The sequence below is a fragment of the Ostrinia furnacalis genome, unplaced genomic scaffold (genome assembly GCF_004193835.3).
Source record: "Ostrinia furnacalis isolate ACB-3 unplaced genomic scaffold, ASM419383v2 OfSCF3339, whole genome shotgun sequence".
Classification (NCBI taxonomy): Eukaryota; Metazoa; Arthropoda; class Insecta; order Lepidoptera; family Crambidae; genus Ostrinia; species Ostrinia furnacalis.
Window position 1 is genome coordinate 594,791 of NW_021133578.1, and position 14,465 is coordinate 609,255.

At 37.4% G+C, this 14,465-nt stretch overlaps 2 protein-coding genes across 6 annotated transcripts in view; one reads left to right on the plus strand and one right to left on the minus strand.

The window, feature by feature from the left end:
- The window catches only part of LOC114357751 (uncharacterized), a 47,837-nt gene extending 38,696 nt beyond the window's left edge, over positions 1 to 9,141 (plus strand). For all 4 annotated transcript variants that reach the window (XM_028311521.1, XM_028311522.1, XM_028311520.1 and 1 more), the window contains 9 exons: positions 620 to 760; positions 1,925 to 2,039; positions 2,126 to 2,785; positions 2,898 to 3,018; positions 3,336 to 3,382; positions 3,563 to 3,920; positions 4,255 to 4,585; positions 5,706 to 6,365; positions 7,905 to 9,141. In XM_028311521.1, coding sequence (XP_028167322.1) covers positions 620 to 760; positions 1,925 to 2,039; positions 2,126 to 2,785; positions 2,898 to 3,018; positions 3,336 to 3,382; positions 3,563 to 3,920; positions 4,255 to 4,585; positions 5,706 to 6,365; positions 7,905 to 8,219 — 2,748 coding nt within the window. In that variant the 3' untranslated portion in view covers positions 8,220 to 9,141. The remainder of the gene's footprint in view (positions 1 to 619; positions 761 to 1,924; positions 2,040 to 2,125; positions 2,786 to 2,897; positions 3,019 to 3,335; positions 3,383 to 3,562; positions 3,921 to 4,254; positions 4,586 to 5,705; positions 6,366 to 7,904) is intronic.
- A 1,044-nt stretch (positions 9,142 to 10,185) lies between these two features.
- Positions 10,186 to 12,665, minus strand: LOC114357753 (queuosine salvage protein). 2 transcript variants are annotated; one of them, XM_028311526.1, is made up of 5 exons: positions 12,486 to 12,665; positions 12,142 to 12,357; positions 11,572 to 12,031; positions 11,192 to 11,440; positions 10,186 to 10,632 (listed from the first exon to the last, which is right to left on the minus strand). In XM_028311526.1, the coding sequence occupies exons 1-4, from the start codon at positions 12,591 to 12,593 to the stop codon at positions 11,214 to 11,216; spliced, it is 1,011 nt and encodes a 336-aa protein (XP_028167327.1). In that variant the 5' UTR covers positions 12,594 to 12,665; the 3' UTR covers positions 10,186 to 10,632; positions 11,192 to 11,213. The 2 variants fall into 2 exon arrangements, with proteins under 2 accessions (XP_028167327.1, XP_028167325.1); XM_028311524.1 differs by having other exon boundaries at positions 10,187 to 10,635; positions 11,195 to 11,440.
- Between the last annotated feature and the right edge of the window lie 1,800 nt (positions 12,666 to 14,465).

The window sequence follows — 14,465 nt, forward strand, 5'->3', positions numbered from 1 at the left end:
GTATTTCCCCAATGATGGTGGGGACGGAGAGGTTAACATTTGTTTTAGGACCCAAATCAATAAGTTCTGCTTTTTTCATATTGTCTAGTTAGCCATACTGCATACATACTTTTATGTCATATTAGCATGACGGTACCTACTAATATTATCCATTTACGTTAGAGCTAAATAATAATTTCATTTTAGCCATTTTTCAGCAAAAGGCTATGTAGGTCTAGGGCCTAGACTCTAGGCACTTACATAATTAAAGTCAAGTCCATTATAATACTCGTGTAATAAATCCTACCTACAATTACACCGATTATCAACGAACAATCTAGCCTTAACCCAAAACCTAACAGCACCCGTACTATAGCGACATTCATAAGTAGGTCCATAAGATAATACAATAATAATATACCATCTGACCATCAGAGAAAAATCCTTATTTTAACGACCTCACACTTATACCTACATTTATGTGTAATACTTTCTTCATAAACTTTCCATTCCTAAGTCCGACACCTTTGTGACCCGCCAAAAGCGGCTGGGATAATTCAATCAGACTCACCGTGTCCTCCAAACCGTGTACTTTAAACCTTAATACTGAGCTATAAAGTAGTTTTTCTTCTAATTCCAGGTCATCGAAAGATACCAGACGGAGAGCGGCTCCGGCGGGCGCAGCAGCGGCATCCACTCCGCCAGCGCCAGCCCCACGCCCTCCGAGCGCTCCTCGCCGCGGTCTCTGCACTCCCGGCGCAATAGGGACATCTCGCCCCCTGTGAGTACCTCCCCTGGCATTCCCTCCTTTTAGGCATCGAGAGACCAGACGGAGCAGCATCCACTCCGCCCTCTGAGCGGTCCTTCTACACTCCCGGCACAATAGGAACATCTCACCTCCTGTGAGTTGAGTACCCCCCTTGCATTCCCTCCTCTAAGGCATCGAGAGACACCAGACGAGCGTCTGCCCTACGCCCTCTGAGCGGTCCTTATACACTCCCGGCACAATAGGGACATCTCGCCCCCTGTGAGTACCCCCTGCATTCCTTCATCTAAGGCATCGAGAGACACCAGACGAGCGCCAGCCCTACGCCCTCTGAGCGGTCCTTATACACTCCCGGCACAATAGGGACATCTCGCCCCCTGTGAGTACCCCCTGCATTCCCTCTGAGGCATCGAGAGACACCAGACGCAGCGGCTCCGAGCGCTCCTCGCCGCGGTCTCTGCACTCCCGGCACAATAGGGACATCTCACCCCCTGTGAGTACCCCCCTGCATTCCCTCCTCTAAGGCATCGAGAGACACCAGACGCAGCGGCTCCGAGCGCTCCTCGCCGCGGTCTCTGCACTCCCGGCACAATAGGGACATCTCACCCCCTGTGAGTACCCCCCTGCATTCCCTCCTCTAAGGCATCGAGAGACACCAGACGCAGCGGCTCCGAGCGCTCCTCGCCGCGGTCTCTGCACTCCCGGCACAATAGGGACATCTCGCCCCCTGTGAGTACCTCCCCTGGCATTCCCTGCTTTTAGGCATCGAGAGACCAGACGGAGCGGCATCCACCCCGCCCTCTGAGCGGACCTTATACACTCCCGGCACAATAGGAACATCTCACCTCCTGTGAGTTGACTACCCCCTTGCATTCCCTCCTCTAAGGCATCGAGAGACACCAGACGAGCGCCAGCCCTACGCCCTCTGAGCGGTCCTTATGCACTCCCGGCACAATAGGGACATCTTCCATCAATTTTCCATGTCGGGGTCCTGCAAATCGACGACTAACGGCCGCCTCAAAACTTCTAACTTAAAAAACCCCTTAAGCCTGTGTTCAATAAAGTTTAATGAGGCTAAAGTTACAGTTAGTCATAACTTCAAATCATAGGGTTGATCCATCACACCATAACAATGAAGCAACATCTAAAGATCTAACATTATCTAAATCTGGTTTTCAGCTTCGCGAAGAGGAAGATGTGTCAGACTGGGAGGAAGGAGAAGCGACTGATGATGCACTGGAACTGCCCAGACGAGTGCCGTTCCCCGAATTCGGCGGAGACATCGTGCATCATGGTAAGTATTGTAAACAATGATGAAAGGTATGGACCAATAGAGATAAAGTTGTATAAGTAACAACTTTGAAATCTTTCACATTACAGACAACGCAGAACGCGATTTCGACGAAGTATCCGGCAGCGACATCCAAGCTATCGACGGCACATGGGAAGAGAACTGGCTGTTCCAAAAGAAAAAGATAAAGACACTCCAATCAGTGCCAGTCCCCATGCTAGTCCCCAACTCCAACACCGAGTACAGAGCGCTCATCGGCGACCGCGATGCCGACGACACCACCGACTTGTCCGACAACGCCAGCGACCAAGAAGAAGAACCGGACGAACAATACAAAAGCGACATCAAGAAAGTACTAGATTCCAAACACGTCATCGGCGGAAAACCCAAACACGACGACATGGACTTTGAGCCAGACAGTCTAACCATCATTGACGGAGACGACTTCGAACAATCTGGCACCGAACACGAAGACAATGTAGCAGACGCCGTTAACGAACAACTGAACAATAACAAGGTCATCGACGCGAAAATTATACATGCTAATGATGATTATGACAACAGTCATGATTCTATTTTGATCATAGACATAGATAGCGGTCCGTTGCCAAAAACAGAGTTCTCCGTCAAAGAAGAAATTCACAGAGCTATTTTGAGTAGAAAACCTGATAAGTGTTTTGACGAAGTCGATGCAAAGATTAATGGAAACAGCTCGGAAGATTTATTAGACAGCTTATCGAGTAATAAAGGTATGATTTAATTCTTGAAAGGTTGCTGACCTCTGATTAGAAGTTTTTTGCTAATACCTATTTTGTAATACGTTAGATTTTATTGTTATCAATTCATTATCATACATTCCAGGGTCAACAAACACTCTTAATCGCCACGAACGTGTTGGGGAGTATGAAGAAACTGTCACAGTTCCTGTTCAGAGATATGCCGACAGCTTACGAAGAAAACATTTTGATGATGACACACAGCAGTAAGTATTTTGATTTTAATTCATTACATAATTGGTTGACAAGCCACGTAAACAGCTTGTGGCGCCTGTAAGTTAACGCAAATTTATTGCCCATAGTTGGATTGGAAATAAGCAGAAGACCTGAGCAGATCAGGTGTATAGAGACATCCCTGTGTATAGTACACTACATTTTATATGTCAGCTGCATAAGAAATAATGATCTAATTTAAAATAAGAAAAAGAAATTCTTAAATCTTCTCAAAAACATTGTTTTTAACGGGACAAAAATCAGTCAGACTATTATATTATTGTTTACTAAAAAACTTAACATCTTTCAGAATACCGACCCGAGACACCGATAAAGATGTCGACGATTTAATACCAGGTAATAAAACGATTCATTTATCAAAGTGTAATTAAACTTTTTGCAATATTTCAGTTGCTAGCAAAAATATCTAAATTCGTATCAGTAACGTCACCGTAGCTATTTACATAAATAAGACCTGTATTGTAGAAACTTGTTATTTGTATGAATGAGCATTAAAAATAAATAAATCATTTACAGGTTCAATCGCATACCGCGAGCGTAAGAAGTGGTTGAACTACGTTGAAATGCCAAACAATCCTTATTCTCCTGAAGCCATTCAGAAACGTCTGTCAGCCAAAAGCACTTCATCACTATTCGACATGATTACCACGAAAACTAAAGAAATAGATGATGAAAATCCTAAACAAGCGACAGACGAAGATGTTAACAAGAATGTCACTGAAGACGAAATCCCAGTTAAAGAAGAAGCTTCTCAGAATAAACCAGCCTTGGTACTGAACGGTGATGCTGTGCATATGAACGGCACGAGATCAAAAAGTCCATCACCTAAGATACTTAAAGATGTATTAGCGGAGGAAGTTCCACAATACAAACGGTAAGTGGCAGAAGATAAAAAAACATAAATAGAAAAATTAGTAGTTCTATTTTTTTAAGAATAAGCACTAACTATTGTATGCCTTCAAGGCGGAACGCAGCCGATTTATATCCATTTATAATTTGACAACCTAGTATGTAGGTACCTGTGATTCACAATAAACGTATTTTAAATTTGAATTTGAATTTAACAGATCAGCCACTCGGCAAACGAAAGGTGCGATTCCATCAAAGCAATTGATTTATATCAAAATTTTAAACAAAAAAAGCAAGTTAGAGGTGCAGCTTCAAAATATTAAAACTTTATTTCCTAAACAATGTTTATTTTTTCGCAGATACGGGAGAGATTATTACATAAAAGAGGCGAAAGCGTCCTCCGGGGGTCGGAAGAAGACGAGTCTGAGCGACGCTAGCTCGCTGTCGTCGCTGAACAAGTCGGCCAGTTTAGACAATTTCGATACAGAGCTCGCTCCTGTAAGTGCCAGCAGCTCCCTGGGCGACCTCGAGGCGTGCGCGCTGCACCAGAACATCGTGCGCGCCGTCCTCAGCCCCAGAAACGCGAGCCCCAACTTCGCCATAAACCCCATTTTCGAAAACCCCGACAAACACGATAACGCTGATGAGAATCATGCGACAGACACGCGTAATGTCAGTCGAAACGCCAACGTAAGATTAAATAACACGATTGAGTACGATGAAGGTGACGGTTATGTGGAAAACGAGGATATAGTTAGACTTAGAATACCGAAAAAACCTGAAATAACTGAAGATCTTTTCGAGACGTATAGCAATGTTAGGCGCAGCGGCACTCTGAGGAGCGACGACTTCGGCGCGCGCGCCAAACGCCGCCCGGTCCTCAATTATACGTTCGGGGGCAGTCTCAGGTTAAGCAAGGGCTTTCGTAACGACCTCTGGTGAATCAGATCGACATTCGCTAATACACATTCGCCTTGAAGCACCCCAACTGAAAATATCATTCCTACCGATTCTTTAACTGTTGTACTATACGAATCTCTACACTATGTACGATACATACATAGATGGCCAGACTTTCCGATCTTTAATTTAGGTTATACTTAGGTTACTTTTTAACAATCTTCTAAGCATTTCCGGAGGTGGAAAAAGCCAGTCATTACTAAATCATCTATTTGAATGAAATATCTTCGTTTTGACACAGCGTACCTATGTTGCCTGTTGTGTTTAAAGTTGGCATGTTGAAAGAAATAATATCGCTGACTAACAGCACTCTGCACTTAATACATGAGAGTATGATCCTAGCTGCACTTATAGATTTGTGTCCTTCTAATAAAATTTTCAGTAATATTACTACAGTAATCCACCGAGACGTTAGTGGTGAGTGTTGTATGATTTTGGCAGACTTATGACTAACATTGCAGCATTGGATGGCTTGCCACTAACTAACAAGGTTCCGAATAACGACTCTATCAATCACACTTTACCATGCGACTATCACATAGAATGCTTCACCGAAACCATAACAATCATTTCTTACCATTTCTCTTACATTAACAATTTTAATTACTTCTTCACAATTTCCAAAGACGCACGTTTTAATTGTCCCTAACAGCACGTCGTCCACGTAAACAAAATAGAAACATAACTTGAGTAAATGAGCACGGAGTGGGGCTTCTAGATAGCGCTCTAGAATAGACACTATGTATACACATACCTAAAACGTCAAGTTGTACTGGAATTAAAATTATCATAATGTTTATTATACTAATTATACCTAAATCACTTTATCCAAATGACATTTAAATTTCAGGGATCGCTCATAAAACAATTTAACGCCATTGCGACGAACCAGCAGTACACCAAATTTGCTGTTGACGATCAGACATACGACTCTATATCCACCATGCCGAGGAACAATGACACGATTTTGATAGAATACGAAGACTTAAATGAACACACACTATTTTCTGCAAAACCCGCTTACGTGGACGATGACGACACTGATAAGAAATTTGAAGAAATCCTGCAAACTGCCTACAACACAAATACACCTTCATTGGACGTAGAGAATAAAGAGATGGAAGAACCTGCCAAATCACCAACAAATCTGAGCGTTGACAATTCTTACATAAGCTCTAGTAGTTTGGAAGACTCCATTAAGATCTACAATGTACAAACAGGCGAGATAGTGAGATGTAAGCCCGAAGATAACGTATCGCCCAGATACGAGGTAGTGACTGACACGAACGACAACATCGATATACCAGATAACAACGTTTTCGAAGAAGCCGGTGAGAAATTCAGTCCAAATATCGAGTTGGTCGAAGAATCAGTTATAATCGAGGAAAGTTTCGATGAAGATTTATCGGAGAGGAACAGTGAAATCGATGACATACTAGCTCAGTTGCCCAAAGTTAAGGAGTTGGCGAAGAAATTTGTAAGCATGGACAATCTCAATGAACCGGCCAAGGTTAGTAAATACAGTGTGAGTCACGTTAAAGTGTACATATGAAAATAGATGAGACTATACCTATTTTTATCGACAAAAAAGTGGTCAAAATTTTTTTGAGATTTTTTTTTAATTTTTTATAGAATTTTTTTTCTTCCAATTACTTGTTGTAAAGAAAACGTAATAACTTTTAAACTAAGCGGTATATCCTGATAAAAATAAAAACAGTTATAATGCTAAATAACAGGCGATACTAAAAAAATACATAAAATACACAAAAAAGGCCAACAAATAATAAAAAATGATACTTTTTGAAAAAAAATTGCTTTTAAATTCGTGTTTTTTTGGTTATTTGATAAATTTCTCCAAAAAATGCCCCTATAACAGGTGGTTTTTATTACTTTGTATTATTCTCTATCGTATTATCTTTGTAAAACCAAAAATCGCATGTCTCTATCCCTATCACAACATTTGCTATGACCGTTTGAACAAAGGTCTGCCACAACATTATCTTCCGCTACAGGTAGAGACAATTTTAATTTTAACTAAAATGCTTATTATACTTCGAAATCTTTTGTTTTTATTTGAAATCTAACTTGTCTTTATCAATATTACAAATCTAGAGCCATTTTCAGTTTCGTTGTTAACGAAGCGTTGAATGGCGCGCCCGCAGAGGCTTAGTTCAAACGATCATTGCAAACGTTGTGATAGGGATAGAGACATGCGATTTTTGGTTTTACGAAGGTAATACGATGGAGAATAATACAAAGTAATAAAAACTACCGGATATAGGGGCATTTTTGGAGAAATTTATCAAATAACCAAAAAAACACGAATTTAAAAGCCATTTTTTTTCAAAAAGTATCATTTTTTATTATTTGTTGGCCTTTTTTGTGTATTTTATGTATTTTTTTAGTACCGCCTGTTATTTAGCATTATTACTGTTTTTATTTTATCAGGATATATTGCTTAGTTTAAAAGTTATTACGTTTTCTTTACAATAAGTAATTGGAAGAAAAAAAAATCTATAAAAAATTAAAAAAAAATCTCTAAAATTTTTTGACCTCTTTTTTGTCGATAAAAATAGGTCTAGTTTCATCTATTTTCATATGTACACTTTAACGTGACTCACACTGTATATTTGTAATCTTAGCAATATCATACACAATGTATCAAGTACATTAGTACGTTAATTATTAGGCACTTAATATTTTAGTATTTGATAGTGCCTATCACCATGTCAAATTTTAAGACTTACAAAATCATCTTGTGATTTTAAAGATTTAAATAAAACACCACTAGAATTTTTTTCACATCTGAAGGTTTGACAGGTGTTCTTCACAATCTAAACCAGTGTGCTTCAAATTCGCACCATTGAAGCCATTAGAGAGAATAATAATAATAAGTAAAAAATAAATTAGTTTCACACCACACCATGTCTTACACACACGGGCCACCCGGCCCTTATGAATAGAAGCAACTTCTCGTTCTTAATTACATAAATACGAGTATACTAATAAAGTAACTATGTGTACCTAAACACTTTATCAATTTCCATAGCTACCTCAACCTTACTCATACATGCGGCGACGAAAAAGCAAAGAGAACATCCTGAATGGTGACTCCAAACCGAGCAATAAGCAAGTGTACATGCACAGCCTTACTGCCAGAAGCATCTCGAAGGAATTTAGGGAAGAACTGAAATTGTCCATGGCAACTCCCCTAACAGTTCCTGGAGGATCCAAAGAAATCCCTGAAGGTGAGGAGGTCACGAAGGAATCCAGTCGACCCGGCAGCCCACTACCAGAACCTGGCACCATTAAGTCTAAACTAGCGTTCTTCGAAAGTCTGAAATCTAAGTTCAACAATAAATAGATCTAGAATGCTTCATTATAAATCAGTATTATTTATTCAACAAATAATTTTAGATTTTCTACGATTACGATCTTCAGTAATTTTCTAGTAAATTTTTAAAATTAAACGTGCCTTATTTAGTGTAATCTTATCTTGTACTGGCCTATCAACTGAGTCATCATAACTCATCGCGTACTTTCCAAGAGCAAATAAACTAAGCAATGGTGTTGTTTTATATCCCACTAACATTTTAAATTTAAGTAAGTAATAAATGTTATTTCTCATAGATCAAGAACCTCGGTTAGTTTAGAACTGGGTCTACAAGAAGTTTATAAGATCCAATTTGACTTATAATATTTATGAAAAGAGCCATTTTCCCCAGAAAACTACTTTGTGTACGAAGAGTTCGTGTCAAAAATGCGTGATTTTCATTCATTAGCGTTAAAATATCTTTCATGTGAGTGGAACTACAGCTTGTTTATCAACCTGTAAACAAGCTATGGTAGTTAAGCCACTTGGTGTCAATGTTTATGACAAAAAAAGTTTTTTTAGAATAAGCACTTATTTCACGAATCATAAAAAGTGTGTACATAAATAGATCGTTTATGATGTAAATATTTAGTGCCATTTTTGTAAACATTGTCACTTCACTATTTAAGTCATTATTATTATATTCGAATGCCAAAGTTGTAAATAATCATGAATACATTGGGTAATTCTCTAGTGGTTGTGTCCATAGTAAAATTTAGGTATCCTAGTGGTAGTTTATAACGGTAAGACATTGTGCTAAGTGCAATAATACATTTTCCCTTGAAAAATATAGACCACTGCAATCATGTGATAACGATGTAGCTAGAAAGCGAGCTGTAGACATACCAATAAGCTTAATGTGTAAGAGAATAAGGGTTATAATGTATAAATAAATTCTACATGTAAACAATAACATTTTGTTTTATTTTATAAAAATACTCGATTTCCTTAAAATATATTATCACAAAATTCACAATAAACATATTTTGTGTAGTTTTATTTTTACAATTAAATGCGTCAAGAATATAAGTATGCACCAAGGGTTTTTACGTGTTGTGATTCCTGACCCGACCACGACATGGAACGGAGTTTTTACTGTGGCACAAAATGGTAATTTTAATTGTGTTTTACTGTGCCACTTATCCCTAGAATTTGTGTCTTGTACTTTTTGAGTAATAAGAGGACGATAGTGGTCGGGCTGGAGATCACGGTTCCTGGCCCGACCACAAGCAAATCTAATAAAATATCAATAGTGTGAAGTTACTGATTATGCCAAAAATATGTGCCAAACTGTGCCTATAGCAAACGTAAAGCATTTTCTATTATATCACAGAATAAATCTAGATTCGGATTACTTAGTTTTTAGCATGCTCATTTGAACACTTTGTTCGTGACAATTACGTCGTCTAGGTAACTTTAGGTTCACCGATTACTTGAAGATTTCTCGTCCGATTTGAGTGACTCTTTTTTGTTCGATAGTAGATACTTGCCATTTGGTCCCATACACAATTTGATTTAGTTTACCGTAGTCGTTTTCATTTTATGAGCATGATTTTCGTACAGAATTTTTCGGATTCAGATTACAATTAAACAATGTTAAACTAAATTAAATTGTGTATGGGACCAAATGGCAAGTATCTACTATAAAACAAAAAAAGTCACTCAAATCGGACGAAAAATCTTCAATTAATCGGTGAACATCGATTACTTAAAGTTACCTAGACGACGTAATTGTCACAAACAAAGTGTTCAAATGAGCATGCTAAAAACTAACTAATCCGAATCTAGATTTATTTTGTGATATAATAGAAAATGCTTTACGTTTGCTGTAGGCACAGTTTGGCACATATTTTTGGCATAATCAGTAACTTCACACTATTGATATTTTATTAGATCTGCTTGTGGTCGGGCCAGGAACCGTGATCTCCAGCCCGACCACATTCGTCCTCTTATTACTCAAAAAGTACAAGGCACAAATTCTTGGGATAAGTGGCACAGTAAAACACAATTAAAATTACCATTTTGTGCCACAGTAAAAACTCCGTTCCATGTCGTGGTCGGGTCAGGAATCACAACACGTTTTTACACTAACTCTACTAATGTGTAAAAAGTCTAACCTAATGTGTAAGCTCTTTAATAAAAAAAATATTTTAGTATTTTATTATTACCAATTTTAGCCCCAAAAAAAGCTAAAATTTCAAATCAAATCATGATACTTGATTTTGGCATAAGTATCTAAAACTTTTTAACTCAGGCAACACCACAGAAAGTTGTGATTATTGTCTATGGTTTATACACTCAGACACTGGTAACAACAGCCAAATTAAAAAAAAATGGCAGTACATTTTTTCACCTACCTTCAAAATTTTATTCAATTCTTATTTTATTACCAAGAATACATACTTTATAGACTAAGAGCTAGTGAACGCCAGACCTACGTCATTTTATAAAAGCTGAAAGTTTGTCAGCGTATGCTCCCAATATAGGATATAATGTTGGTGAATTATGAAGTTTGGGTCGTGGTGGCTTTGGGAGCTACCCTAAAAAAACTGTCTGGCAAGGAGTTGGAACTGTCAAAACTGTCTGGCTGTTGGGGAAAATACTTCTAATTATTGCCCAAATATTATACATAAAAATCAGATTTTATAGTATAACGTAAGTCTAACTTTTACGGTGGCTTTTTCTGTATATTCAAAAGACTGTAATTCTACTAACGTTATACCATTAAATCTGATTTTTATGTATAATATTTGGACAATAATTAGAAGTATTTTCCCCAACAGCCAGACAGTTTTGACAGTTCCAACTCCTTGCCAGACAGTTTTTTTAGGGTAGCTCCCAAAGCCACCACGACCCAAACTTCATAATTCACCAACATTATATCCTATATTGGGAGCATACGCTGACAAACTTTCAGCTTTTATAAAATGACGTAAGTCTGGCGTTCACTAGCTCTTAGTCTATTAGTTACTTAATTGTAAAATATTAATAAAATATACCCAATGTTTTGTGGAAGGGGACTTTCTCCAGTTCATCAGCGTATTTCCTTCGGTAGCACCATAGGTAGTAGTCAATCAGACTGGAGTTAGGGACTTGTACGTTGGACTGACCTTCAGTCTTCTCCTTTAATCTGCGCTTGATCAGCTCAACTGTGTGAATGGAGCAGCCTCGGATTTCTACTTCTTCTTCAGAACCACTGGGTAAGAGGATATCTGTAATAAAGCAATAATTCATCAAATTTTAAAATCTATATTTTTAGGATAACCTAAACGTGCATATATGCTGACTTAAATAAAAATATTTAAAAACAAATATTTTGGAATTGCAGTATAAGATTTCTCACCTTTTTTCAAATTATCCATCAACTCATCACTGTAACTCATCGCCCCAAAGTACACCAAAACTTGAGGCACTCTATAGTCAGCGAACATTGTTATCTTGTCTATATCTTCAAATTCTCCCCATCCAGAACCTCCAAAGAAGTTCCAAATATCTGCCACCAGGATTTGAGCCCGTTTGTACAAAGAAACTTTTTTGTTTTTAAATTCAGCTTCGTCTCGGAAGCAAGGGAAATCACTGACGATTATCCGTAGAAGCTTTTCAGCAGATTTAGAAGCTTGCTTCAAACATGTTGTAAAGGTTCCATTGTATTTCTCTATAAGTACACTCCCAACTTCGTGTAGAACTGAGAGCCTCTCCTCAAATAATGGTACTTTAGCATCATTGTCACTTCTAAAGATATGTCTGAGGTCATCTGCAGTTATTTTGGAGTAGTATTCTGGGTTGGTGACATTGTGGCCTTCCTGGAATAATAATTATGGAACAATTTAGTAAAGGAAACTGATTCTTGGCACTTGACATGAAACTATGATCCCATTCAGAGGGTTTAATAATGAAATTCCTGTGTACTTACTTTCAAAGCTCTACTTAGAGCAGCTTCCAAGGCATAATAACCTGAATGTCCATCTACGGTCCACTTTTCAGCTCCAGAATATGACCAGAAGCAAAAATTCAAGGCATCCGCTACATATATCCAGTCTACGGAACGTGGATCTTCTTTGCTCAGATACTGTATGCTAGCACCAGTGTCTGGGATCTCAAGTTTGTTGGATACCATCGATTGAAGCATCTGAAAATGGTTTTATCAATTTTATCTCAAGAGGAGGGTTTCAAAGTTGGCAAGAGTATCAAGGTAAATACATCAATTATTTTAGTTTAGTAAATATTTGAATGTTGGTGAGAAAACTTATCACTTACCTCTCCACAAAGCTTTTCGATTCCTTCTTCGTGTATTTTTACATGTTTAGAGTTATTAGCGATATAAAGTGCAGAATCCGCTGGTGACATAATCCCACTACGCGCCATTCTAGATGAGATTTTAATAATTAAAAGTTAATCAATCAAACAAAAAACTTTGTTGCACTTTCTTTCTACTTTGTTTACTTCTATGAATGAAATGAAATAGAAAGAATGAATCTAGAATCTATGAATGAAAAGTTGACTGAATTTTGGAAGAAGTCTCTAATGAGGATCAGTACTGTTGTAGAAAATTCAATAAAACTAGTATCTACGTTAATCTTTAAGACATAAGAAAGATATATCTTTTTGAATTATCCAAATCGGACCATTACTTACGAAGATATTAAGTAATAAACATAGGCCGTTTTTGCCGCTAAAAGTCAACGTACGCAAGGCCGCGTGACGTCATTATATGGGTCATTCCATAAAAATCTGTATATTTTCGACGTCATTTTGTCCGTAACTTTTTTAAGATGCTTTTGAATACTTTATTAGTGTAAATTATAGTTTATTAATTAATTATTTTATGTCTAAAAGGGCCAGTCACTTTATGCTTTATTTTAGGAGAAATTATAATTTTCAATTTTTTCATACTACATTACTCCTATATGACTTCTAATAAAGTATAAAACTTATAACCTTAACATTTATAGATAAGTTAATATACATAATGTAGTTGTTTTGTTATTATCACTATATAAAAAACATCATTCCCTAACTAGTAATTTAGTCCCAAGTGCCGTTTAAAGCTAGGGCCTGACGCTCTAGGGACTGACGATTTGGAGTAAAACTTAACACAAATGCAGATTAACTTTATATTATAAGATGCTTAATACGATGTGCCGAAAATAGCCAAAAAACCACACGTAAATACTAATTAAATTATGTACAATTTCTTATTGTAATCAATAAAGCTACTCAACTAGGGACTGACGAAGGAACTGGATAACACATTTTTCCGCAACAACTGGCACGTTTGCACTAATTCAAAAAACGGCTACCGCAAAGCCAGTATGGTCTGAGGATAACTTCGTATCGTACTTTAAACTCAACTAAATGTCATTCACTCTAAATACATATTAAAGCGCAAAATTATAAAATCAGTCCGTGGCGAGGGAATGACGCTAAAAGCTGTAGACTCTTTTTCAACTAAAGAAAATCAAATTACTGTTTATTGAAACCGCAAAATATTAATAGAATTTGGTGTAATATACATTTAAATAGATTATTCGTTAATTAAAACAAAGGATAAAGTTGATGTTTTTATAAATGTGGGTCCCAAAACACAAACTTTTGGAGTACGGACATGCCTAGGGAATGACGTTTTGGGTCATTCAAAAGGAATTTAAGATGTTTTAAAATCAGTTTCAAAAAATATAAATGGGTGATAAATAAAGCACATTGCGAGCTGTTATTTAACAATTTTGGAATAAAATATTAACAAATATTTCATGTGAAATGTGGCGCGGACTAAGAGTTGACATATTTTTGTGGAATGACCCATATCCGAATCGAGCGCAGCCGGCGTACTAATGGGATGGAAAAAAATTTTTTCCGGCTAAACTATCAGTTTTAGAAAAAAACTTTTAATAACATTTATTCTTCAAAATAAAGTAACCTATCGACCAGTAATTTTTAAAAATAAAAATTGTGAAAAATAAGTATTGCTATGTCCAAAAACCACATTTTCATAGGATTCTATGCAATGCCACAAAATATAACAGAAGGTAAACTCCATACTAAGCGCGCTCGAGCCACGCACACATAGACACCGCTCACGTTCACGCGATCACACACAACGCGATCAAGACTGTCTTGGACGAATGCGAGGCGCGACTGCGTTCGCTTGAGTGACGCTGCACACGCGTTTGTGAAATTATTTTGTTTGTGCGAAAATTTTTTTTTTTTTTTTTTTTTTTTTTTTTTTTTTTTTTTTTT

Excerpts from the sequence above, each read along its gene's own strand:
- LOC114357753 (XM_028311526.1), bottom strand. The coding sequence starts at position 12,593 with ATGGCGCGTAGTGGGATTATGTCACCAGCGGATTCTGCACTTTATATC. Across the intron at positions 12,358-12,485 it reads TCGAAAAGCTTTGTGGAGAG|ATGCTTCAATCGATGGTATC; the intron begins GTAAGTGATAAG and ends AACCATTTTCAG. Across the intron at positions 11,441-11,571 it reads GATGGATAATTTGAAAAAAG|ATATCCTCTTACCCAGTGGT; the intron begins GTGAGAAATCTT and ends GCTTTATTACAG.